This window comes from Coregonus lavaretus (genome assembly GCF_964263955.1).
Source record: "Coregonus lavaretus genome assembly, chromosome: 12".
In the NCBI taxonomy this organism is placed as follows: Eukaryota; Metazoa; Chordata; class Actinopteri; order Salmoniformes; family Salmonidae; genus Coregonus; species Coregonus lavaretus.
The window spans coordinates 35,174,389-35,201,887 of NC_139999.1; the positions used below are offsets into that span (position 1 = coordinate 35,174,389).

General features: G+C 43.6%; 1 protein-coding gene across 3 annotated transcripts in view; it reads right to left on the bottom strand.

Annotated features, from left to right (window-relative positions):
• Nucleotides 1–5,349: 5,349 nt before the first annotated feature.
• LOC311139021 (low-density lipoprotein receptor-related protein 1-like) overlaps nucleotides 5,350–27,499 on the bottom strand; it is a gene marked incomplete at its 5' end in the record, with an annotated part of 191,419 nt that continues 169,269 nt past the window's right edge. Inside the window, 13 exons of one of the 3 annotated variants that reach the window (XM_084173850.1) lie at nucleotides 5,350–7,148; nucleotides 7,354–7,498; nucleotides 8,337–8,375; nucleotides 8,621–8,714; nucleotides 8,995–9,068; nucleotides 9,197–9,298; nucleotides 9,438–9,621; nucleotides 11,432–11,593; nucleotides 15,066–15,239; nucleotides 21,761–21,901; nucleotides 26,212–26,388; nucleotides 26,647–26,766; nucleotides 27,029–27,135. In XM_084173850.1, coding sequence (XP_084029976.1) covers nucleotides 7,008–7,148; nucleotides 7,354–7,498; nucleotides 8,337–8,375; nucleotides 8,621–8,714; nucleotides 8,995–9,068; nucleotides 9,197–9,298; nucleotides 9,438–9,621; nucleotides 11,432–11,593; nucleotides 15,066–15,239; nucleotides 21,761–21,901; nucleotides 26,212–26,388; nucleotides 26,647–26,766; nucleotides 27,029–27,135 — 1,660 coding nt within the window. In that variant the 3' untranslated portion in view covers nucleotides 5,350–7,007. Of the gene's footprint in view, nucleotides 7,149–7,341; nucleotides 7,499–8,336; nucleotides 8,376–8,620; nucleotides 8,715–8,994; nucleotides 9,069–9,196; nucleotides 9,299–9,437; nucleotides 9,622–11,431; nucleotides 11,594–15,065; nucleotides 15,240–21,760; nucleotides 21,902–26,211; nucleotides 26,389–26,646; nucleotides 26,767–27,028; nucleotides 27,136–27,499 lie in introns of all 3 variants that reach the window. The other 2 variants (XM_084173848.1, XM_084173849.1) reach the window with 2 other exon arrangements.

Consider the following 27,499-nt stretch of genomic DNA (forward strand, 5'->3'; position numbering starts at 1 on the left):
AGTAGTTCATACTTTTTTTAGATACAGTTGAAGTCGGAAGTTTACATACACCTCAGCCAAATACATTTAAACTCAGTTTTTCACAATTCCTGACATTTAATCCTAGTACAAATTCCCTGTCTTAGGTCAGTTAGGATCACCACTTTATTTTAAGAATGTGAAATGTCAGAATAATAGTAGAGAGAATGATTTATTTCAGCTTTTATTTATTTCATCACATTTCCAGTGGGTCAGAAGTTTACATACACTCAATTCGTTTTTGGTAGCATTCCCTTTAAATTGTTTAACTTGGGTCAAACGTTTCGGGTAGCCTTCCACAAGCTTCCCACAATAAGTTGGGTGAATTTTGGCCCATTCCTCCTGACAGAGCTGGTGTAACTGAGTCAGGTATGTAGGCCTCCTTGCTCGCACACGCCTTTTCAGTTCTGCCCACAAATGTTCTATAGGCTTGAGGTCAGGGCTTTGTGATGGCCACTCCAATACCTTGACTTTGTTGTCCTTAAGCCATTTTGCCACAACTTTGGAAGTATGCTTTGGGTCATTGTCCATTTGGAAGACCCATTTGCGACCAAGCTTTAACTTCCTAACTGATGTCTTGAGATGTTGCTTCAATATATCCACATAATTTTCCTTCCTCATGATGCCATCTATTTTGTGAAGTGCACCAGTCCCTCCTGCAGCAAAGCACCCCCACAGCATGATGCTGCCACCCCCGTGCTTCACGGTTGCGATGGTGTTCTTCGGCTTGCAAGCGTCCCCCTTTTTCCTCCAAACATAACGATGGTCATTATGGCCAAACAGTTCTATTTTTGTTTCATCAGACCAGACGACATTTCTCCAAAAAGTACGATCTTTGTCCCCATGTGCAGTTGCAAACCGTAGTCTGGATTTTTTATGGCGGTTTTGGAGCAGAGGCTTCTTCCTTGCTGAGTGGCCTTTCAGGTTATGTCGATATAGGACTCGTTTTACTGTGGATATAGATACTTTTGTACCTGTTTCCTCCAGCATCTTCACAAGGTCCTTTGTTGTTGTTCTGGGATTGATTTGCACTTTTTTTTGCATTAAAGTATGTTAATCTCTAGGAGACAGAACGAGTCTCCTTCCTGAGCGGTATGACGGCTGCGTGGTCCCATGGTGTTTATACTTGCGTACTATTGTTTGTACAGATGAACGTGGTACCTTCAGGCATTTGGAAATTGCTCCCAAGGATGAACCAGACTTGTGGAGGTCTACAAAAAAATGTCTGAGGTCTTGGCTGATTTCTTTTGATTTTCCCATGATGTCAAGCAGAGGCATTGAGTGTGAAGGTAGGCCTTGAAATACATCCACAGGTACACCTCCAATTGACTCAAATGATGTCAATTAGCCTATCAGAAGCTTCTAAAGCCATGACATTTTCTGGAAATGTCCAAGCTGTTTAAAGGCACAGTCAACTTAGTGTATGTAAACTTCTGACCCACTGGAATTGCGATACAGTGAATTATAAGTGAAATAATCTGTCTGTAAACAATTGTTGGAAAAATTACTTGTGTCATGCACAAAGTAGATGTCCTAACCGACTTGCCAAAACTATAGTTTGTTAACAAGACATTTGTGGAGTGGTTGAAAAACGAGTATTAATGACTCCAACCTAAGTGTATGTAAACTTACGACTTCAACTGTACTTGAATGCAGGGTGACATGTAGATTATGACAAAATAAATGTTTTGAATGAATAGAACTATGGAACATAAAAACCACTGACAGAATAATCAAACAATTATACAGAATAGTTTGCCTGATGACAAACTGAACTGTTTGCTACATACTTCAGACTGAGAAAGGACTGCCATTGTTGACGTTTTTTGTGGTGAAGTCAAAATGAGGAGTGTTGTACAAAACAAAGTGATCAGCTTTACCCACTTTTCTTTTTTTTTTGGTGATTTTTCGGGGGGTGGGGGCTTCAGCACCCCTACTTCCCACGACTATGAAGATGCGGACCATCCTGTTAGCATGCAGTCACTGCTCTGCCTGTCCCATAATTTCCACCAGCCTCGCTCGGCCCGCACTCTGGTGACTTTTTCACTTTATTGCGGGAACTAACGTCCGTGGCGTAGCGATCGGTCAGAGCAAGGAGTTTGGGTAGCCAGGCAACAGAATAGTAACATTGAGTGGAAATCAACATAAATATATTATATAATTACCGGTTGGTGATCTCTCATTAGATAAAGATACTTGCTGGAACTTAAATGTTTGGTTCAGTGCTCACTTATGATGGACAAACGTGTTCTTGTGTGTGATTAACTCGAAAGCTCACCCTTGTTTAAGTTTGCTTTGATTTTTGTTTAATGATTGGCAATGAGAATAAAACATACATTAGACAGTGATCACTTTTTGTGGTTGTATCGTTCACAATATGCCAACTCTAGTCCTGTCTAGCTAGATATGAAAACACAACCAGAGAAGTGACAGTGAGGTTCAGAGGTGACCAAACTGCGACACTAATGGATTGTTGGGCTGCACGATGAGTCAGGATTTTAGCTACCATGCTGACCACACCGATTGTTACAAAATAAATGTACACATACATGTTATTCAGTCATTGCACCCACACTGCTCGCGCGTGTCAACGAGCGTCTGCTTGGCCAGGCGCTAAAATAGAACTCGGTTATATTTGTGACGCTCAACGCGCTGCAAATCCTGCCTCTCCCATCTCATTGCTTTTTAGGAGCATCTACACCCGTTGGTGATTGAAAGATGAACTGAGGTCTACGCTCCAGTCCAGTTGGTTGTGGTAATGCACCATAAAATTGGTTGCCAACCGCCATATAGTCCAAAGAAGAAGCCTGAAGGAGGAGAGATTACTAGAAAACAAACTTTTACAGTTTTATCTGTGGATTAATTGTAGGAGTAGAGGACCTTGTGCATTTCAGGTAAAAAAAATAACAACCCATTATTTATATCCCAGGACAAATTAGCTAGCAACAGCAAGCTAGCTAGCTATCTAAATTGCCATAAATGTTTAATGCTTTTCGACCTGTCCCCAAATTAATATAATTGGTTGAGTTTCTTTTGATGTTTCAACCTGCGTGTCCTGATCGCGTCTGGTGTGGGGGGACAAAATCAATTTGCGCGTGCGGTCTGGTAACATGTAACCCTTTTCCTAACCTTAACCGCGTTCTCCAAAACTGCTACGCATTTCATTTTAGTGTCGAACCAATAATGGAGCGCTGATGTTACCCATCGCTGTTGATCCACCCACTTCTTTTGCAACGCCCACTTTCAGATAAACTCCAATTATGCAGTTAACCATACTTGCACCAATGCCGTGTTCACGTGCTAATGGGAACTAGGAGAGTCCGAAATGTTCGACTTGCTAACTGGTTGTAGATATACACGTGTTGCATTCAAACAGTCAACAAGTCGGACATTTCAGAGTTCCGACTAGCACATGAATGCGTAACAATGTTATGCCAGTCATGGCATCTTCTGACAAAAAGTAAAATGAAAGTACACTGCTCAAAAAAATAAAGGGAACACTAAAATAACACATCCTAGATCTGAATGAATGAAATAATCTTATTAAATACTTTTTTCTTTACATAGTTGAATGTGCTGACAACAAAATCACACACAAATTATCAACGGAAATCAAATTTATCAACCCATGGAGGTCTGGATTTGGAGTCACCCTCAAAATTAAAGTGGAAAACCACACTACAGGCTGATCCAACTTTGATGTAATGTCCTTAAAACAAGTCAAAATGAGGCTCAGTAGTGTGTGTGGCCTCCACGTGCCTGTATGACCTCCCTACAACGCCTGGGCATGCTCCTGATGAGGTGGCGGATGGTCTCCTGAGGGATCTCCTCCCAGACCTGGACTAAAGCATCCGCCAACTCCTGGACAGTCTGTGGTGCAACGTGGCGTTGGTGGATGGAGCGAGACATGATGTCCCAGATGTGCTTAATTGGATTCAGGTCTGGGGAACGGGCGGGCCAGTCCATAGCATCAATGCCTTCCTCTTGCAGGAACTGCTGACACACTCCAGCCACATGAGGTCTAGCATTGTCTTGCATTAGGAGGAACCCAGGGCCAACCGCACCAGCATATGGTCTCACAAGGGGTCTGAGGATCTCATCTCGGTACCTGACCGTTTGAGCAGACACATGCACATTTGTGGCCTGCTGGAGGTCATTTTGCAGGGCTCTGGCAGTGCTCCTCCTGCTCCTCCTTGCACAAAGGCGGAGGTAGCAGTCCTGCTGCTGGGTTGTTGCCCTCCTACGGCCTCCTCCACGTCTCCTGATGTACTGGCCTGTCTCCTGGTAGTGCCTCCATGCTCTGGACACTACGCTGACAGACACAGCAAACCTTCTTCCCACAGCTCGCATTGATGTGCCATCCTGGATGAGCTGCACTACCTGAGCCACTTGTGTGGGTTGTAGACTCCGTCTCATGCTACCACTAGAGTGAAAGCACCGCCAGCATTCAAAAGTGACCAAAACATCAGCCAGGAAGCATAGGAACTGTCTGGATTACTGCAACTCGCTGTTGGCTGGGCTCCCTGCCTGTGCCATTAAACCCCTACAACTCATCCAGAATGCCGGAGCCCGTCTGGTGTTCAACCTTCCCAAGTTCTCTCACGTCACCCCGCTCCTCCGCACACTCCACTGGCTTCCAGTTGAAGCTCGCATCTGCTACAAGACCATGGTGCTTGCCTACGGAGCTGTGAGGGGAACGGCACCTCCGTACCTTCAGGCTCTGATCAGTCCCTACACCCAAACGGGGGCACTGCGTTCATCCACCTCTGGCCTGCTGGCTCCCCTACCTCTGCGGAAGAATAGTTCCCGCTCAGCCCAGTCAAAACTGTTCGCTGCTCTGGCACCCCAATGGTGGAACAAGCTCCCTCACGACGCCAGGACAGCGGAGTCACTCACCACCTTCCGGAGACATTTGAAACCCCACCTCTTTAAGGAATACCTGGGATAGGATAAAGTAATCCTTCTACCCCCCACCCCCCCCTTTACTCCAACCCCCCCCCCCCCCCCCCCCAAATTAAAAAAAAAAAAAAACATTGTAAAGTGGTTATCCCACTGGCTATAAGGTGAATGAACCTATTTGTAAGTCGCTCTGGATAAGAGCGTCTGCTAAATGACGTAAATGTAAATGGTCTGTGGTCACCAACTGCAAAACCAGTCCTTTATTGGGGGTGTCTTGCTAATTGCCTATAATTTCCACCTATTGTCTATTCCATTTGCACAATAGCATGTGAAATGTATTGTTAATCAGTGTTGCTTCCTAAGTGGACAGTTTGATTTCACAGAAGTGTGATTGACTTGGAGTTACATTGTGTTATTTAAGTGTTCCCTTTATTTTTGAGCAGTGTATAAAGGTACTGAAAGAAGACAATTCAACTGTTTTCTGTACAGTTCTTAATTTTATTTATACCAATCTGTTATTTATTTTGTAAAGTACTCCAGCAAAAATGTTAACATTATTTTCTTTCCAGAAGAAAGTTTGAACCTCCATGCATTTTGTACTATAAAAGCTGTGTAATTTCATTATAAAACAAGGACTAATCATAAACAACTTAAATCCCAAATTGCATGTATGATTTTGCAAAAATGTTCTTTAAGTAAAATGATTGTACTTATCTCTCCTTTTTAATTAAAAACAAAAAAACAATGCGACAGCATAAATCAAAAATAACACTTGCTGACAGGTAAGCAAAATAAGGATTTGTTATTCTAGTTACTTGAACGTGTCTTTTTATCACACATGCATTAAAATATGGCTGATCACCTTCTGACAGAAGCAGCATTTTGGGACAGCGGCCGAGCTTAAAGACACATCAAAGCGACCAAAATGGCAGCGCTAGCAGCAGGGTACAGGAGACAGAGAGATGATCAGGAACGGCTAAAGGAAAAACAGTAGAGGGAAATGCTATGCAAGCTATGCAAGAGAAAGGAATGAATGCACTTCAGAGGGAGCTGTTCCAAAACCATAAAAGCACAGATCTCATTGTTCTCCTTATGGTTAGAAGGATTCATCTGTACAGTCTGACAGGGCCAGATGGACAGTCTCTAGCCCAGAAACCAAATGAAGAAATGCTGCAGGGGGGAAAAAACATACATTAGACCAAATGTTATCCCATCTCCTTTCTCCACTGAAGGGGTGCAGACCGACGGGTGACGTTCTTCTCAGTAAAGGTGTCACAGTATCTCTGGTCCGTCCCTAGTTAGAATGCTCTGACTTGCCATGACATGGGCACTGGGCACCCATCCCACCACATGGAAGCATTCACAAGCCTAGAGTGTGGAACACATCTTCAACATCATCACCTCTCACCAGACATCAGTCAGTCAAACATATATTGACCTGCGTTACATCTTACGGTATATACACCGTAAAACATGAAGTTTGTGCAAGGAAGAAAACAATCATTTCATGAATATCGTTCTCTGAGAAAATAATATGGAAATACTGAAGTTGCCATCCGGTTTTTACATTTTACACGTGCTGTACACAAATCGTGTTGTATTATTCCTGTCTTACGCACTCCTGCAGACAAAACTGTCATCAAGACAACATTGGTACCGACTTACAAAACATTGAGTTAGCCTTCCCCCGCTCGAAGTCAACACGAACAGACAGTTGGCACTAGTGAAATGGAACAATGTTTTTTTCTCTATACAATTCATACAAAAATAAAAATTGTCCAATGATGTTTTAACTTCAAATTTTCTTTTTCCATTTCATTTTGCACAGAGGTAGTGGCTACTTAGGTAAAGGGGAAGGGACAAAAAGTAAATAAAAAATATCTTAGAAAATGCTTTTGTTAATTTTTGACCAGAGGAATCGTAAAAGAACAAAATATAATACTGCAATCACATACAAAAGTAGTCCTTCATTTTTGTACATTTTATACAGTGTTCACGCTTTTTTTTTGCTTTTTTTAATTTCCATTTTTTCTTTAAAAGGCAAAAAGAGGGGTGTGTTTGGAATGGTACGCCCCAGGCTAATGGACAGTCTATGCCAGCGGGTCCACCAGGGGCTCCTCATCCCCCCGCGACAGAAGCTCCTTCTTCTCATCCGTGCTGGCCAGGGAGTTGCGGCTATTGTGGGCTCCCATGTACAGGGTGGCGTACACTGGGTTTGTGAAGTTGGTGGGCTGGGAAGAGACCAGGGAGGATCATTAGATGAACTACATACATCAGAGTAGGTGTGTTTGTATGTTGCCTCATTTGTGTCCAGGGTGTGTGTGTGTGTGTGTGTGTGTGTGTGTGTGTGTGTGTGTGTGTGTGTTTGCTTGTACAGGTGTGTGAGACAAGGTGTAAGTGTGTTTGTGTGCTTGCTTTTATTACCGTGTGTGTTACCTTGTCTGGGTCCAGTGTGAAGTCTGAGTCTAGGAGCTCCCCGGCATCGTCGTCTGGCTCGCCCTCGTAGATCTTGTATGCTGGGTTTCCTATCTCCACGTTCATGGCTCCATTGGTCATCCTCTGGTGCTGGAAGCCCTTGGCCCTGCGAACACAGTGGTGAAAGGTCATGACCCCTGAGGCACAGACGGGTCCTGAGAGCGTCCACACAGCGCGGGCAGCGACAAGGCCACATCATGGAGTCGGGGAGGGGGGTATTGGCTGTCACATCACTGTGCCTGGATCCAAAGCCACAGCACAGGCAACAACGCAAACCCAGCATTCACCTAGCTAGTATACACTAGACACACTGGTCCTGGAGAGGGGTGTGTAACAGTACCCTAAGTGGTACTACGGAATGTCTTGAAAGTTTATAGGCATTTTGGATAAAAATGTATGTTGTCAGTTTGGAGCATTACCATATCGGGTCAAACCATGGACTTGAAGAATAGTAAATGCTGGATTTTTCATGTAGCATTTTCCAAATCCTGGCTTGGAACAATGCAGTCTGAGCGTCCCCTCTCAGTATGGTACATACAGTAGCACTCTAAACATGATACAGTACAATTCAGTACAGTATGATGGAGAAAAGCATGGGGTACTATAGGCACTTTGGGGCCATAGACTGATCTATTTCACAACCTCTTCAATAGATCACCACCTGTTTAATACCCCCACCCCCCCTAGAAGTACAGTATAGTGGGGAGGTTTGGAGAGAGGGACCAATCCTGAACAGGGATTCAGAACAGGAGAGGGAGGGGAAAGCTGAACTAGAGCACTGCTCATTCACAACGGAGAGACAGAGAGTAGCGACACTGACCACAGGACTATACACTGCACAGCAAAAGTGACTGATGAAGGGAGGGATGAAAGGAGAGAGAGAAATGGACGGGATGCCATTTTGGGAGAGAGAGGATGGAAAGCGTAACCCTGGCAACCGTTACCGCGAGAGTCTGGAGCAGGATTTGCCCGGCCTGCCAGACCTGAGGGACAGAAGAGATGCAGTTACTCACAGCAGAGAGAGAACCAGAGATAGAAAAGGAGCGAACAGTAAAGACCAAGAGATAAAAGAAGGGAGCCTGAGAGTACAGAGACCAAGAAGAAGACAGAGCTTGAGAGGGAGTTAAAATAGGCAATGTCCCAGTGTTACTCTAGTGTATTGGAGTTGTGTAGTGCTTTGTAGTGTTGTGTAATGAAGTGTGGTGTTGTTTGGTGTAGTGTTACTCACCCCCTCATCCTCTTTCTGTACCAGAACACAGCTCCTCCCACCAACAGAACCAACAACAGCAGTAGCAGCATTGGGATCACTATGGAGGCAGTACCTGTACACGGACACACAGAAACAGTATACACAGTTAGTTAGGCTGAGTCTGGTGACCGTTCTCCACAGAACCGGAAATCCTGGAGATGTGTTGATGGTAGGAGATTTAATTTGGCGTCAAGTCGATGTGCAGCCAAATAATGTGTGTAAAATGTAGAGGAGCAGCTCTTGCGTTTTATTTTGATGGCCAGCCGACATCTAAGTTACAGTAAAATTCACAAGCAAAAGTTAAGCCTCTACTTTTTGCAAACCTTTAGAATAGTTGAGAATAGTTTACTTACGTCCGCCAGACTCTGATGAGTCTACACTAGAGGCCACCACCTCACAGCGATGCCCAACCCAGCCTGCAGAACACCTAGGGAGAGAGAGTGCGAGAGAGAGAGAGATGTTACCTCACAGCAACCAGAAATAACATTCTAGTGAGTGAGTGAGTGCGTGTGAGTTAGTGTGAGAGCGTGTGTGTGTGCGTGCGTGTATACTCACTTGCACTCTGGAAGGTGTGTTTGTGGGTTGACAGAGCATTGTCCATTAGCACAGTACTCATCACATGTGTAGCAGCTGGACTGGACTCTGCCGTTGGTGCAGCTACAGGACACACACAGGTAACAATAGGGAAGGACATGTGTGTGGGTGGTGTGTGTATATGTGTGTTATAAATTGATGTGTGTTTCAGTGTCTGTTTCTGTCAATATCAGTTTCTGTGTGTGTGTGTGTTGACACTTACATGCAGGTGACCTCTCCTGTGGGCTGGAAGGAGTTGGTGGGGATACACTTGCCGTCGCGGCAGTAGTGGCACTTGTCCACCTCACAGGTGCTGCCGCTGTACTGGGGCAGACAGCGACACTGGCGCGCCCCGCTGGCACTTTGCAGACATGTGCCCCTGTTCAGACAGTGGCCCTCGCAGCTACCTACTCACACACAGGCATACAGAAGAGACAACTATCAGTCTGAGTATACTGAGTGCAAGGAGCCTTAAGGTAGATATCAAAAAGCACCAAGCAGTTAACATTTTGTAGAAAGCACCATCCTCCATTACTGTAACTCAGTAAAGTGCTGCAGTGTTATACTGCCAGCCGGTGACAGTGCAGACAGTTCAGTTTATTTTAGTTGATTACGATCCCCATTATATAAATACATTTAAGTAATTTAGAAGACGCTCTTATCCAGAGTGACTCACAGTTAGTGCATTCATCTTAAGGTAGCTAGGTGAGACAATCACATATCACAGTCAGTAGTAGCTATGTTTCCATCAATTTGTTGAAAGATTTTTAAGCGAAAATTCTTATGTTCGCAACAAATAAATATGTGCATTTTACCAGCAGTGGTATGTTTCCATCAAACTGTCTTCTTGTGAATAAAAGGCTGTGCATAATGACGTAGTTAGTGCACACAAAAAGCACTGTCGTATATAACTTTTGATTGATCAAATAAAAAAACAAGTTCAATGTGTTTCCATCCCATTTTTAACTCTGTTGATAGTTTTGGCACAGAAAGTCTGCGATAAACAGCAAATGTGCCCACTCTGGTCTTGGCATGTGCGCTATAGCCTCCATGATGAGACTATGGATAAGAGCGAGATCATTTTTATTTGTTAAATGGCAGCCAAGCATCTAAAATCATGTCACCAGCATACAAATGAAGACTCTATATTTAATGGAAAGGCGCAGCAAGCTCATCACCATGCACTTTCATCACTCTGTGAAGTTCATCATAACCCATTGCATATGTAGCTTAGCCTAATAAACTGCATGCTTTTCCAAGTCGTAGTGGGAGGACCACACAACATAGCGTCACGTGACTGCAAATTTACCTCAACATGATAGTTATTCTATCAACAATTGTGCAATAAATAGTTTCCACCGCAATTTGTTGCATACGGTAATCTAATCACCTACAAAAAAATTATCCACCCTGGTCTAGCGTATTTTGTTTTCCATCAGGCCTGTCGTGAGTTTTTTATCCGACAGGTACTTTACTCACATAAAAATGGTTGGATGGAAACCTGCTTATAGTAAGTAAACCTTTTTCTCAACAAAGCATCAATCAGCAAAGTCAGTACTAGTAAGAAAAGACAAGTGCAAGTGTTAGTGCAAGAGAGTCAAGTTCAACAGTAGGGTCTCTCAGTAGTCAAGTCAAGTACAACAGTAGGGTCTCTCAGTAGTCAAGTCAAGTTCAACAGTAGGGTCTCTCAGTAGTCAAGTCAAGTTCAACAGTAGGGTCTCTCAGTAGTCAAGTCAAGTACAACAGTAGGGTCTCTCAGTAGTCAAGTCAAGTTCAACAGTAGGGTCTCTCAGTAGTCAAGTCAAGTTCAACAGTAGGGTCTCTCAGTAGTCAAGTCAAGTTCAACAGTAGGGTCTCTCAGTAGTCAAGTCAAGTTCAACAGTAGGGTCTCTCAGTAGTCAAGTCAAGTTCAACAGTAGGGTCTCTCAGTAGTCAAGTCAAGTTCAACAGTAGGGTCTCTCAGTAGTCAAGTCAAGTTCAACAGTAGGGTCTCTCAGTAGTCAAGTCAAGTTCAACAGTAGGGTCTCAGTAGGTTTGTTCTCTTCTCCTTGTTCGGGGCGGGGGAGGGGTGTGCTGTGTGATTATTCAGATACTTTTTGAAGAGGTAGGTTACATGACACAATACAGAACATTTATAGACAAACACAAGGCAATATTACATTAAATAAAAAATAAGATAAGACAGGGACAGACCAACAGAAAGACAGACAGACTCACGGTACTGGCACTGGTCCCCCAGGAAGTCAGCAGGGCAGTGGCAGGTGGGCTGGTTGCCAGCGCTGACCGTGCAGTTCCCTCCGTTCTGACAGTAGTTCTTACAGGTTTGGAGGTTACAGTTGGGACCAGTGAACCCTGTCAGACAGCGACACGTTGGGGAGCCTAGGGAGGGAGGGAGAGACAAGACAGACATGGTCAGACAGAGAGATAAACAGATGGACAGGATGAGGGAGGAAGAGGAGAGAGAAACAGACTAACATTAGGACTGCTCATTGAGGGTTAAGTCCTTGACTCAATACACGGCTGTCTAGTTGTATTATCATTCTACAGTGCCTTGCAAAAGTATTCATCCCCCATGGCGTTTTTCCTATTTTGTTGCATTACAACCGGTAATTTAAATCGATTTTTATTTGGATTTCATGTAATGGACATACACAAAATAGTCCAAACTTGTTTCAAAGAATTCAAAAAAATTAATAACGGAAAAGTGGTGCGTGCATATGTATTCACCCCCTTTGCTATGAAGCCCCTAAATTAGATCTGGTGCAACCAATTACCTTCCGAAGTCACATAATTAGTTCAATAAAGTCACATGATCTGTCACATGATCTCAGCATATATACACACACCTGTTCTGAAAGACCTCAGAGTCTGCCACACCACTAAGCAAGGGGCACCACCAAGCAAGCGGTACCATGAAGACCAAGGAGCTCTCCAAACAGGTCAGGGACAAAGTTGTGGAGAAGTACAGATCAGGGTTGGGTTATAAAAAAATATGAGAAACCTTGAACATCCCACGGAGCACCATTAAATCCATTATTTAAAAAATGGAAAGAATACGGCACCACAATAAACCTGCCAAGAGAGGGCCGCCCACCAAAACGTACAGACCAGGTAAGGAGGGCATTAATCAGAGAGGCAACAAAGAGACCAAAGATAACCCTGAAGGAGCTGCAAAGCTCCACAGCTGCAATTGGAGTATCTGTCCATAGGACCACTTTAAGCTGTACACTCCACAGAGCTGGGCTTTACGGAAGAGGGGCCAGAAAAAAGCCATTGCTTAAAGAAAAAAAGAAACAAACACGTTTGGTGTTCACCAAAAGGCATGTGGGAGACTCCCCAAACATATGGAAGAAGGTACTCTGGTCAGATGAGACTAAAATTGAGCTTTTTGGCTATGTCTGGTGCAAACCCAACACCTCTCATCACCCCGAGAACACCATCCCCACATTGAAGCATGGTGGTGGCAGCATCATGCTGTGGGGATGTTTTTCCATCGGCAGGGACTGGGAATCTGGTCAGAATTGAAGGAATGATGGATGGCGCTAAATACAGGGAAATTCTTGAGGGAAACCTGTTTCAGCCTTCCAGAGATTTGAGACTGGGACGGAGGTTCACCTTCCAGCAGGACAATGACCCTAAGCATACTGCTAAAGCAACACTCGAGTGGTTTAAGGGGAAACATTTAAATGTCTTGGAATGGCCTAGTCAAAGCCCAGACCTCATTCCAATTGAGAATCTGTGGTATGACTTAAAGATTGCTGTACACCAGCGGAACCCATCCAACTTGAAGGAGCTGGAGCAGTTTTGCCTTGAAGAATGGGCAAAAATCCCAGTGGCTAGATGTGCCAAGCTTATAGAGACATACCCCAAGAGACTTGCAGCTGTAATTGCTGTAAAAGGTGGCTCTACAAAGTATTGACTTTGGGGGGGGGGGGGGGGATGAATAGTTATGCACGCTCAAGTTCTGTTTTTCACTCTTATTTCTTGTTTGTTTCACAATAAAAAATATTTTGCATCTTCAAAGTTGTAGGCATGTTGTGTAAATCAAATGATAGAAACCCCCCAAAAATCCATTTAAATTCCAGGTTGTAAGGCAACAAAATACGAAAAATGCCAAGGGGGGTGAATACTTTCGCAAGCCACTGTATACAGTGGGGGAAAAAAGTATTTAGTCAGCCACCAATTGTGCAAGTTCTCCCACTTAAAAAGATGAGAGGCCTGTAATTTTCATTATAGGTACACGTCAACTATGACAGACAAATTGAGAATTTCACATTGTAGGATTTTTAATGAATTTATTTGCAAATTATGGTGGAAAATAAGTATTTGGTCACCTACAAACAAGCAAGATTTCTGGCTCTCACAGACCTGTAACTTCTTCTTTAAGAGGCTCCTCTGTCCTCCACTCGTTACCTGTATTAATGGCACCTGTTTGAACTTGTTATCAGTATAAAAGACACCTGTCCACAACCTCAAACAGTCACACTCCAAACTCCACTATGGCCAAGACCAAAGAGCTGTCAAAGGACACCAGAAACAAAATTGTAGACCTGCACCAGGCTGGGAAGACTGAATCTGCAATAGGTAAGCTGCTTGGTTTGAAGAAATTAACTGTGGGAGCAATTATTAGGAAATGGAAGACATACAAGACCACTGATAATCTCCCTCGATCTGGGGCTCCACGCAAGATCTCACCCCGTGGGGTCAAAATGATCACAAGAACGGTGAGCAAAAATCCCAGAACCACACGGGGGGACCTAGTGAATGACCTGCAGAGAGCTGGGACCAAAGTAACAAAGCCTACCATCAGTAACACACTACGCCACCAGGGACTCAAATCCTGCAGTGCCAGACGTGTCCCCCTGCTTAAGCCAGTACATGTCCAGGCCCGTCTGAAGTTTGCTAGAGTGCATTTGGATGATCCAGAAGAGGATTGGGAGAATGTCATATGGTCAGATGAAACCAAAATAGAACTTTTTGGTAAAAACTCAACTCGTCGTGTTTGGAGGACAAAGAATGCTGAGTTGCATCCAAAGAACACCATACCTACTGTGAAGCATGGGGGTGGAAACATCATGCTTTGGGGCTGTTTTTCTGCAAAGGGACCAGGACGACTGATCCGTGTAAAGGAAAGAATAAATGGGGCCATGTATCGTGAGATTCTGAGTGAAAACCTCCTTCCATCAGCAAGGGCATTGAAGATGAAACGTGGCTGGGTCTTTCAGCATGACAATGATCCCAAACACACCGCCCGGGCAACGAAGGAGTGGCTTCGTAAGAAGCATTTCAAGGTCCTGAAGTGGCCTAACCAGTCTCCAGATCTCAACCCCATAGAAAATATTTGGAGGGAGTTGAAAGTCCGTGTTGCCCAGCGACAGCCCCAAAACATCACTGCTCTAGAGGAGATCTGCATGGAGGAATGGGACAAAATACCAGCAACAGTGTGTGAAAACCTTGTGAAGACTTACAGAAAACTTTTGACCTGTGTCATTGCCAACAAAGGGTATATAACAAAGTATTGAGAAACTTTTGTTATTGACCAAATACTTATTTTCCACCATAATTTGCAAATAAATTCATTAAAAATCCTACAATGTGATTTTCTGGAGAAAATTTTTTTTTCTCTCATTTTGTCTGTCATAGTTGACGTGTACCTATGATGAAAATTACAGGCCTCTCTCATCTTTTTAAGTGGGAGAACTTGCACAATTGGTGGCTGACTAAATACTTTTTTTCCCCACTGTATGTCTCACTCTTCCTGGCGTAATGTTCTATTCTGACACCTCTCAGACAGTGCCCCCTCCTGTCAGGTTAGTTTTTTAGTATACATTTTTTTATGTTAGTGTATTACCTGTAGGAGAGGCTGTGCAGGTGCCTCCATTCTGACAGTAGTCCCTGCACTGGTCCACCTCACACTTGTCTCCTCCGAAGTTGGGCTGGCAGCGACACTTGGGCTGCTTCCTGGCGTTGAGGAAACAACTGCCTCCGTTCAGACACTGGACGTTACACGTACCACTGGGAGGAGCTGAGGGAGGAGAGAAGGGTGTGAGTGTGTATAATTACAGGTAGGGATTAGTGTGGATGTATGTACAACTCCCACTACGATCTTGCAAATTGCGTCTGTGTTTTTGTCATCATTATGAGTTTTATGTGAGCTGAAAGGTCTTTTATACCCACTGCGGATTATTACACAAACGGACTAAAAGATTAACTTTGATTAAAACGCTACTTCTGCTCTACGGTATGTTTGGAATACACACACACACACGTTGGCTGTCAAGTGGAGACCACAACAGGATTACAAACATGCAAGCAAGCATGACGGAGCCGGTGCACTTGAGGGAGACTAATGTCCCTGCGCTCACTAGTACCACCAACAATGACACTTCCGGAATACTACAACATCCCGATGGAGTTACGGGTGAGGAGAAGGAGAAACAGCGAAGATGAGGGGGAATATGAGAACTGCTCTCCCGTCTATGATGCTGGCTAACCTACATTCGCTTGGCAACAAAATTGATGAGATCCGAACGAGTGCAAGGTACTGTTTTGAGTACAGAGACTCTTCTCTCATGTGCTACACCGAAACATGGCTGCTTCCTATGATGTCAGACTCTCAACTGGAAATCGACGGGGTTTACACTTGTGAGGTCCGATAGGACTGAACATTCAGACAAGAGTAAAGGGGGCAGGGTTTGTGTGTACATAAATGACCGGTGGTGCCAGCAATTTACTATCAAGGATAAAATATTTACCAGTGATGTGGAGGCTCTGTGCCTTACTCTTAGACCATTCTTTCTCCCAAGGGAGTTTGGATGTGTGATACTGTGTGTTGCATACGTCCCTCCTAGTGGCAAAACAGCAAAAGCATCTAGCACCGTCTCAGACTGTGTTCATACTTGCCAGCAAAAACACTCAGATGCACCAGTCATAATACTGGGAGACCTCAACCAGTGTAGCCTTGAGTGGGCAATGCCAGGCTTCTTCCAAATCGTCAAAGGCAACACCAGGATGGGGAATATCCTGGACAAGTGCTTTGTCAACATCAAAGACTGCTATACCACCCACATCAAACCACATATCTCCAACTCTGACCACAACGCTGTCCAGATCATCCCTGTCTACAAGACTAGGACTGTTGCAGTGACCATATTACCACCACACCGGCAGTCATGAGTCACGATCGCAGTACAATTCTACGTGACCATTGAGTCACGGTAATCTCCTCTTATGCACTCTGGACATGCATTAGTAGTAACAAACTCACTAACGATCATCAGGTCGCTAATGGCCTGGTACTCAGGGCTCTATTGCCCCTCTAACCACGCTGACATTAATGCAAATGCCATGGAAAATCACATCAAACACATCATCAAAACAGTATGTGCTTTTAAAACTCACCTCACTGTGATTGATCAATTTGAAGAAAGAAGTTAAACAACAGGTTGAAACTGAGTGGAAAGCATGGTCATTGTGGATGTTGTTTCAAAGCCTAACACAACGAAATGGGCAGCACTTTCTAACGTGATTCAAAACACCCTTATGCATATTAGAGCTTATAATAATATAATATAAGCATAGGCCTATATACGAGCCCGAAAAAAACAGAATTCAAATAATGATTGTGCCGTTATACAATAAATAGCCTAGCGCATATTGGTCTAGCCTAAATTAAACAAATTCAGATTTAGCCTACAATTATAGTGAAATTATTTCTGATTTTGAATAGCCTAGTAATAGTTTTTCCTTTTCCTTCATAATTAATAGACTGACACATTACCTTTAGCTACAGAAGGTAAGTATCGATGTTCCCGAACAGATTTAACTTTATTTAGCAAATTAAGCACTGGGTAGCTACAGGAACAGGGTTGGAGAGCCTTGGGCGGAATATCATCTGTGGCGCAGGGAAATTACCGGAGTAGCCTACCCAACATGAGTGAAAAATGTACCGGCGGAAAAGTGGCCTTGATTCGCTATTCCAGTGCATACAGATGACATGTCTTTGTCTTGCCCCTGTTCTTGCCCATTTGATAATGGGCCATTCGAAATCGAAACTAATTTAACATATTAGTAAAGACAAGATTGAATTGAGAATAGTCTGATGGCTCTTACGAGAAGAGAAAAAGCAGTCAGTGCAGTATAACTGCAGTACACTGCAAATACGGTGTCCAAAATAACACCTTTTTTTTACTGTAGTAATTTTGAAGTGTAACTGCAGTTAGAGTGCAGTATAACTGCAGTACACTTCAGTTTTTCTGAAATTACTGCGTCCAAAATACCACAGTCGACTGCAGTTACCGCACTTTTACGGCAGTTTCAAAACCGCAATCTCTTTTTGTGAGGAGGGTGAAAATATGAGCACTTGAGAGAACTGCTTGTGAGGAACAGAGCGCAAGCATTTTTTTGCGACTTTCTCAAATCATAAATAGCCTATAGTCGCTTCATGCAGCCCATATAGCTTTTGATTTCTAAGGCATTCTAAGGTTTGTATCATTCACAACTGGAGCTGCCAAATAAATGTAAATCTAGTGTATAGGATCTGTTTCAAATGGTCACTTTTATGCTCAACATTCCCATTTCACATGCATGCACTCTCGCTCCAGAATGGGAAAAATATCCATACCCCATAATGACAAAGCAAAAACAGGTTGTTAGAATGTAATGCCCCCCACCAAGAAATATTACATTTACATAAGTATTCAGATCCTTTACTCAGTACTTTATTGAAGCACCTTTGGCAGCGATTACAGCCTTGAGTCTTCTTGGGTATGATGCGACAAGCTTGGCACAACTGTATTTGGGGAGTTTCTCCCATTCTTCTCTGCAGATCCTCTCAAGCTCTGTCAGGTTGGATGGGGAGCGTTGCTGCTATTTTCAGGTCTTTCCAGAGATGTTCGATCGGGTTCAAGTCCGGCCTCTGGTTGGGCCACTCAAGGACATTCAGAGACTTGTCCCGAAGCCACTCCTGCGTTGTCTTGGCTGTGCGCTTAGGGTAGTTGACCTGTCTGAGGTCCTGAGAGCTCTGGAGCAGGTTTTCATCAAGGATCTCTCTGTACTTTGCGCCGTTCATCTTTTCCTCGATCCTGACTAGTCTCCCAGTCCCTGCCGCTGAAAAACATCCCCACAACATGATGCTGCCACCACCATGCTTCACCGTAGGGGTGGTGCCAGGTTTCCTCCAGACGTGCCCCTTGGCATTCAGGCCAAAGAGTTCAATCTTGGTTTCATCAGACCAGAGAATCTTGTTTCTCATGGTCTGAGAGTCCTTTAGGTGCCTTTTGGCAAACTCCAAGCAGGCTGTCGTGTGCCTTTTACTGAGGGGTGGCTTCCGTCTGGCCACTCTACCATAAAGGCCTGATTGGTGGAGTGCTGCAGAGATGGTTGTCCTTCTGCAAGGTTCTCCCATCTCCACAGAGGAACTCTGGAGCTCTGTCAGAGTGACCATCGGGTTCTTGGTCACCTCCCTGACCAAGGCCCTTCTCCCCCTGATTGTTCAGTTTGGCCAGGCAGCCAGCTCTAGGAAGAGTCTTGGTGGTTCCAAACTTATTCCATTTAAGAATGATGGAGGCCACTGTGTTCTTGGGGACCTTCAATGCTGCAGAAATGTTTTGGTACCCTTCCCCAGATCTGTGCCTCGACACAATCCTGTCTCGGAGCTCTACGGACAATTCCTTCGACCTCATGGCTTGGTTTTTGCTCTGACATCCACTGTCAACTGTGGGACCTTATGTAGACAGGTGTGTGCCTTTCCAAATCATGTCCAATCAATAGAACTGGACTCCAAACAAGTTGTAGAAACATCTCAAGGATGATCAATGGAAACAGGATGTACCTGAGCTCAATTTGGAGTTTCTTTGCAAAGGGTCTGAATACTTACGTTATAAAGGTATTTAATTGTTTATAACTTTGCTAACATTTCTAAAAACCTGTTTTCACTTTGTCATTATGGGGTAGTGTGTGTAGATTGGTGAGGGGAAATAATGTTTTAATCAATTTTAGAATAAGGCTGTAACGTAACAAAATGTGGAAAAAGTCAAGGGGTCTGAATACTTCCCGAATGCACAGTACATGCTAAAATCGGCACTGTATAAGACAAAGCTAAAGAAAACCAGACCGGTGAGAAAGACAGTCCACAGAGGAATGACAGCACAGAGACTCTTAAAGGCTGTTTCCTCTGCACTGACTGGGAGGTGTTCCAGCATGGTAGTGTTGGATTCTAGCTTGAAATGTACTTATTCATGTTACCATACTAGAACTTATTGATTTCTTTACATGTATAAGGAATGTATATGTTAGGGTCAATGAAGGGTGAATAGGAACTTGGTGCATGGAAAGTTACTGAGTGACACAAGGGGAAGTGCAGAAAGTTCATATTCTGTTCAAACATGTTATTGTTCAAGATCAATGTTCCTAAAGAGGGAGGCAAAGGGCAACAGTCTAGTTTGCCTGACAAGGCAGGCCAGCTGCGGAACTATGGAGGGACAGAGAACAACTGGAGTGTACCTTCACAGCAGCCAATCCTAGGCTAGCCTGGCAAACCATGAAGAGCATGGCCGGCTTGTCAGCACCCAGCAAACACCTCCACGTGGAGGACGAGCCCACATTTGTGAAGGAACTGAAACTGTTCTAAAAAAGACTTGACACCCATAAATCACACAAATTACTGATTTGCAGTCCGACAGACTGTCCCTCCCTCTCACGCAGAGGAAATCATCATTACCACAGAGCAGGTGACAAAGGTTTTTAAACAGCTGAACCCAAGGAAGGCCTCTGGACCAGATAATGTGAGCCTCAAGACGTTTGCTGAGGAGCTTGGCCCAGTCTGGCAACCCATCTTCCAGTTATCCATCGACTCACACACAATACCACAGGCCTGGAAAACATTTCACTTCATCCCCATCCCGAAAAAGCTATGCCCCAAGGAGCACAATGAGTACCGACCAGTGGCTCTGACCTCAGTGCTCGTCAAATCTCTGGAGAGAATAGTGGCTCGGAACCTAAAACTCTCTGCGAAGAGGAAACTGGACCCTTACCAGTTTGTCTATAGAAACGGGTGCAGTACAGAGGATGTAGTGACCACCCTCACACACCTGATCCTGAAACACCTTGACCAACCAAAAACCTACACCAGAGCACTCTTTATAGATTCTTCCTCTGCTTTTAACACCATACAACCACACCTTCTACTAGCCAAAATGAAAGAACTGGACATTAACCCACACCTCATTCACTGGTATCGCTCATTTCTCAGTGGCAGAACTCAAGGTAAACAACACTCTCTCCCCTCCTGTGGTCATCAACTGCGGAGACTCGCAAGGTTGTGTGAGCTCACCCGTCCTTTTCATTCTGTACACCAACGATTGCACAACTCAAAACACCAAGCATCACATTATTAAGTTCTCCAACGACACCGTCCTGCTGGCCCTAATGGATGACAACAGCGACCTCCCACTGTACCTAGACAGTGTAAACAGCCTTGTGCAGTGGTGACACAAACTCTCTGGTCCTGAATGTCACAAAAACACAGGAGGTTATCTTTGAGCCCAGGTCAGTGGCTGACCGAAGCCAGGTCGTCATTCACAGTGAATATACCCAGCAGGTCTACTCCCATAAATACCTGGGAGTATGTTGATCATGCCCTGAGATTGAGTGTCCATGTGGACTATGTGTGCTAAGGTGCAACAGCGCATGTACTTTCTCCGCAGGCTGAGGTCTTTCGGAGCAAGCTTGGAAATACTGAACTTGTTCTTCTGCTCCACTATCCAGAGTGTTTTGCAGTACTGCATCACTGCTTGGTACAACAGTGTCATGGGACAGGCAAAAGCCAGGGTGACAAGTCTGCTGAAAACTGCTTCAAAAATAATCGGCAAGCTGACCAACAAAACCTTTCTGAACAGCTACCACACAAACATGCTGAGGATGGCAAACAAAATAGCAGAGCACCCTTCCCATGTGCTCAACTCAGAGTTTGTGCTCCTGCCATCCAGGAAGCACTACAGAATCCCCCTGTGCAAACTGGTCAGGTACAAAAACGAATGTGCCACATGCACTGACCCTTATGAACAAATAAGGAGGACATTAGGGACATGGGGATACAGTAGATTCACTCATTTGGGAACGGGCAATAGTGAAAAGTGATAAGTGAAATAACTGTATAAAATAATCATGGACATTGAAAGTATAGGGTTGTGCAATAACAGTATGTGCAACGATCAGGGACCTTGGACATTAAGGAGATGTGTAACATTGAGTATAGGAGGGACAGCATTGTAATGTGGAAGGGAGGGGTAAGTGTCCTTAAGCTGTTATTCTTGTTTTATTCATGAATGTGTATGTTTGATGTTATGTCTGGCCTATGCCATGTCTCACCATATCGCAGTGCATTTTCTTGTACGTAAAGTAAATATCGGTGAAAATCAGACAAAGAATTCTAATCTAATCTGTATGAGTATGTGAACACATGTTGAATATAACAGTTTTGGTATATCGGTGTTAGTGTGTACTCACATAGGGAGAGTGTGGGTGTGTAGGACTTTGTATACTCACAGATAGGGGAGAGTGTAGGAGTAGGGAGCTCCACACAGGTTCCGTTGTCCAGGGTGCGTCCGTTGGGACAGGTACAGACTGGACCACTGGGGCTGAGCAGACACAACCACTCACATTTCTTCCTGTCACATGGGTTGGTGACTGACAGACAGAGAGCGAGAGAGAGAGAGACAGACAGACAGACAGAGGGAGGGAGAGAACACAAGTTAACCTCTACGGGATCGGTGTCCCGTATAGCATGACTGTTGTAAGAAACAGCAAACTTTCCAGGACATAGACATGTCTTATATGGGCAGAAAGCTTACATTCTTGTTATTCTAACTGCATTGTTCAATTTACAGTAGCTATTACAGTGAAAAAATACCACGCTATTGTTTGAGGAGAGTGCACAACAACAACAAAACTTATCACGGCAACTGGTTAAATACATTCACCTCTTAAGGTAAATAATGTACAGTACTTAGTGGGGGAAAAAAGTATTTAGTCAGCCACCAATTGTGCAAGTTCTCCCACTTAAAAAGATGAGAGAGGCCAGTAATTTTCATCATAGGTACACGTCAACTATGACAGACAAAATGAGAGAAAAAAATCCAGAAAATCACATTGTAGGATTTTTAATGAATTTATTTGCAAATTATGGTGGAAAATAAGTATTTGGTCAATAACAAAAGTTTCTCAATACTTTGTTATATACCCTTTGTTGGCAATGACACAGGTCAAACGTTTTCTGTAAGTCTTCACAAGGTTTTCACACACTGTTGCTGGTATTTTGGCCCATTCCTCCATGCAGATCTGTTTTGGGGCTGTCGCTGGGCAACACAGACTTTCAACTCCCTCCAAAGATTTTCTATGGGGTTGAGATCTGGAGACTGGCTAGGCCACTCCAGGACCTTGAAATGCTTCTTACGAAGCCACTCCTTCCTTGCCCGGGCGGTGTGTTTGGGATTATTGTCATGCTGAAAGACCCAGCCACGTTTCATCTTCAATGCCCTTGCTGATGGAAGGAGGTTTTCACTCAAAATCTCACGATCCATGGCCCCATTCATTCTTTCCTTTACACGGATCAGTCATCCTGGTGCCTTTGCAGAAAAACAGCCCCAAAGCATGATGTTTCCACCCCCATGCTTCACAGTAGGTATGGTGTTCTTTGGATGCAACTCAGCATTCTTTGTCCTCCAAACACGACGAGTTGAGTTTTTACCAAAAAGTTATATTTTGGTTTCATCTGACCATATGACATTCTCCCAATCCTCTTCTGGATCATCCAAATGCACTCTAGCAAACTTCAGACGGGCCTGGACATGTACTGGCTTAAGCAGGGGGACACGTCTGGCACTGCAGGATTTGAGTCCCTGGCGGCGTAGTGAGTTACTGATAGTAGGCTTTGTTACTTTGGTCCCAGCTCTCTGCAGGTCATTCACTAGGTCCCCCCGTGTGGTTCTGGGATTTTTGCTCACCGTTCTTGTGATCATTTTGACCCCACGGGGTGAGATCTTGTGTGGAGCCCCAGATCGAGGGAGATTATCAGTGGTCTTGTATGTCTTCCATTTCCTAATAATTGCTCCCACAGTTGATTTCTTCAAACCAAGCTGCTTACCTATTGCAGAATCAGTCTTCCCAGCCTGGTGCAGGTCTACAATTTTGTTTCTGGTGTCCTTTGACAGCTCTTTGGTCTTGGCCATAGTGGAGTTTGGAGTGTGACTGTTTGAGGTTGTGGACAGGTGTCTTTTATACTGATAACAAGTTCAAACAGGTGCCATTAATACAGGTAACGAGTGGAGGACAGAGGAGCCTCTTAAAGAAGAAGTTACAGGTCTGTGAGAGCCAGAAATCTTGCTTGTTTGTAGGTGACCAAATACTTATCTTCCACCATAATTTGCAAATAAATTCATTAAAAATCCTACAATGTGATTTTCTGGATTTTTTTTCTTCTCAATTTGTCTGTCATAGTTGACGTGTACCTATGATGAAAATTACAGGCCTCTCATCTTTTTAAGTGGGAGAACTTGCACAATTGGTGGCTGACTAAATACTTTTTTTCCCCACTGTATAGGCTAGCGATCCATCATGTATGACATTCCTGGGAGTGTGTGAACTTAAATTTGTTTTACCATATCATTTTTGTATTTTCTCTATAGTTATGTACTTGAAAATGTATCAATTGACCAATTCGGCACATTTGCCCAGACTTGATACAAAATAGTCCAGTATTGCAATCACTGGATCAATCTGAAACTTTGCACACACACTGCTGCCATCTATTGGCCAAAATCTAAAGTGCGTCTAAATTGCAATATTATATTGTGGCCTTTCTCTTCCATTTCAAAGATGGAACAAAACAAAAAATAGAAAACGCATGTTTTTTTGTTTGTATTATCTTTTACCAGATCTAATGTGTTGTTCTCCTACATTAATTTCACATTTCCACAAACTTCAAAGTGTTTCCTTTCAAATGGTATGCATATCCTTGCTTCAGGTGCTGAGCTACAGGCAGTTAGATTTGGGTATGTCATTTTAGGCGAAAATTGAAAAAAAGGGTCCGATCCTTAAGATGTTAAAAAGTCACTGCCCCTAAAATGCAACTTCTCTTTTTGAAAAAAGTGTCATCGATGTGAGTCAAACATTTATTCTAGTGTCAAAATTGACTACAAAGTGTAAATAGGATAATTTTGGTCATAAAGTCTCGTCCAAAACAGAGATTTGCGAGATGATAGGAAAGAATTGTATGTCATGGAATGAAGGGTAATGTAACAGTTTTCCTCGGGTTGGGTTTATTTTAATCCTGCCCTCATGCCCACAGCACCTAAGTAATCACTAATTCGGAGTGCAGCTGCACACGACCAGATCGTTACGCCCATGGTCAATTTGGTTTGACATTTGATATCAAAGTACATGGGACAATATCTTTAAAAAATGTAAATAGCTCAAAATGTAAATGACTTAATCTCAAACCAATTAAAAAATGTTGCATATAAATATTGAACGCATTTAATGAGACAATATGTGCAAAATGAAAATATTGTCCCATGTACATTGTGTAGTTGACGGTCCCTAACTAGCCCCAGAGATAGGCTATCCAATGTCAAACCAACTTTGCCACGGTCCACACCAGCAGGCTGAAGCTAATTGGCAAAAGAAGTTGGCTACCACTAGCTAGCCTAGGCAACTTCAAGACACAAGACCTGGTTAGACTGTTTTAAGTTACCTAGAAGAGTGACTAACTGTGCACTGTTTTGGCAGAGTGAATGTACAAACCCTTGCCACGTGCGAACACACACGAGACACCCACATTAAACCCCCCCTCCCCCCCAACTCTCGTTTGGCTTCAGTCATGGCCACTGCATTTCTTAATGACCAAGTTCAGCCCCCCTTTAACACAATTATACCAGATTGTAAGTCTATCCTCTAATAGTCCAAGGGCCACCCATCAAAAAAGGCTTCAGAAAAGACATTCCTTGACCCAGGAAACAAAACTGCAAAGTTTAAACATCATTATGTAGATAATGTTATGCATATGAACACTGTGTGGTTCAAACATTTTAAAAGTTCATTAAATATTATAAATCAAAAGAACGATTTCGAAATCATAGCGTATTTTGGGGGTAATTTCTCCTAGCAGCATTATGAGGTTGCCATGTTACATCTTGGTTGCAATTGTTACACATGTTCCGTTGTCCATGCCTTCAGAAACAACACATTTAGGCTACCAAACCAGAGGACTGCAGAAATAATAAGAAGCTGTTGAAACATGCGTTTTATTTAGCTTATTTTGAGAGCTGTGCTAGCTAGCAAACGTGCTGTCTTTAGTTTGTCTAGCAGGCAAGCGCAATGATGACCCTTGTAGGCTAAGCTGCCAAAACGTCTTCTATTAACTGAGAAAACCACTGACATGGTTAAAACATATTTCCTCATTTGGGGTTCATCTGGTTCAGTGAAGGTAATGTGTCGCTTGAGCTGATGCAAGGACGAACACCAAAAGCACAAATAGTTCTGTGCGCCAGTGTGCAACAAAAGTAACCAAGGTGAAACATAGCAATGTCGGAACTTAGCTAGGGAAATTACCCAAGATGTGGTGTGATTTCGCTGCTAAATATCATAATTTTGATTAAAGATACAAAATGTGCAATTTTTACAAGTTTTGAATCACAAAGTATTCATGTTCATAACATTATCTACATTGTGTAGTTGACATTTTGCAATTTCATTTTCGGGGTCACGGAACAACACATTTTTGGTGGGTGGCCCTTGGACTGTAAAGACCTAAGCCTAACTTGAGATCTTTGGTGTGCAAGTCAATTTGTCGTAGGCCTAGTTATGTGCACACATCTCAAGTTAGAATTCATCCCTGAAAGAGCATTTGGAGAATAGCTGTGTTGTGCTCTACTAGGGCTGTGGCGGTAATGACATTTGTCAGGGTGATTGTCATGCAAATAACTGTGATGTCCACTCACTCTCAGGCTGTTTGTTGCGGTGGTAGAGTACGATGTCCGTGGCGTGGTTCATTCCTGTAGTCAGGTTCTCCATGGGGCCTTTGCCATACTTGTTGACCCGGAACACAAAGTTGTTGATATAGGTGACGCCATAGATGTAGTCCTCAAACACGTCAATACTGAATGGGTGGTGGAGCTCTGGAACAAACAAGACAGAACACAGCTCAGACCAACTCTTTACCACTGATATACTATAGGCTATTCTAAAATACATATTTTTTCATATATATCAGCATGCTCCAATTTAATGCACACATTCTTGACAGTCCTAGTGTCATGAGAAGATTCCACATCTAAAAATGGGCCCACATACAGTATCTCTAACCAAAACATGATTCTGTGGCTTAGCAATGTCAGCCCAGGTCTTTAAACCCAGACCCGTGCAGGTCACTCAACTGTTCTTAATGCTGGTCACAGCCACCACCGGGTCGCTGCCATTCAGCCTCACACTGCCAATCACTGACAGCTTAGCATCGGCCCAGTACAGACGCTCGTTAAAGTAGTCCACCGCCAGGCCTGGAGAAAGAGGGGGGAGAGAGGGAGAGAGAAGGAGGGAGGGAGAAAGAGGAAGAGAGAGAGATAAGCAGAGAGAGAGAGAGAGAGAGAAGTCAATGAGACATGTCAGTTTGAGGCTAAGCTTATTGAGTGAAACAAAGCTCTTTACAACACATCCTTCAATTTGTGGAGAAATCGACCTGTCATTCAGTCTATAAAATGTTTGTGGTTTGTTTGTTTGTTTGTTTGTTTGTTTGTTTGTTTGTTTGTGTGTGTATGTTACCTGTGGGCCACTGGATGTTGTCCTGTACCAGTGTCTCTCTCATGGTTCCGTCCATGGCAGCAGTCTCAATCTTGGGGTGGTTTCCCCAGTCAGCCCAGTACATGGTCCTAATGGATACACAGCATCAACAACCAGTTACATGAACCATCACATAGTAATGCGGGAACATTAGGTGTGTTTCACCATATCTACTGGATGTCCAGTTGATTTGTCACTGGTCTAGCGCACCATCTTTCTATCGTTAGTCTTATCATTTAAATACAGTATCAGAAAGCAGTATGTGCCGCCAAAGGGCAGTGCACAATTGGCCCAGCGTCGTCCGGGTTTGGCCGGGGTAGGCCGTCATTGTAAATAAGAATTTGTTCTTAACTGACTTGCCTAGTTAAATAAAGGTTACAAAAAAAAAGTGTGCGCAAATAAGGATCTGTTTGAGGGCTTAGGAATTCTCTTCCAGACCCATATATTTCCACA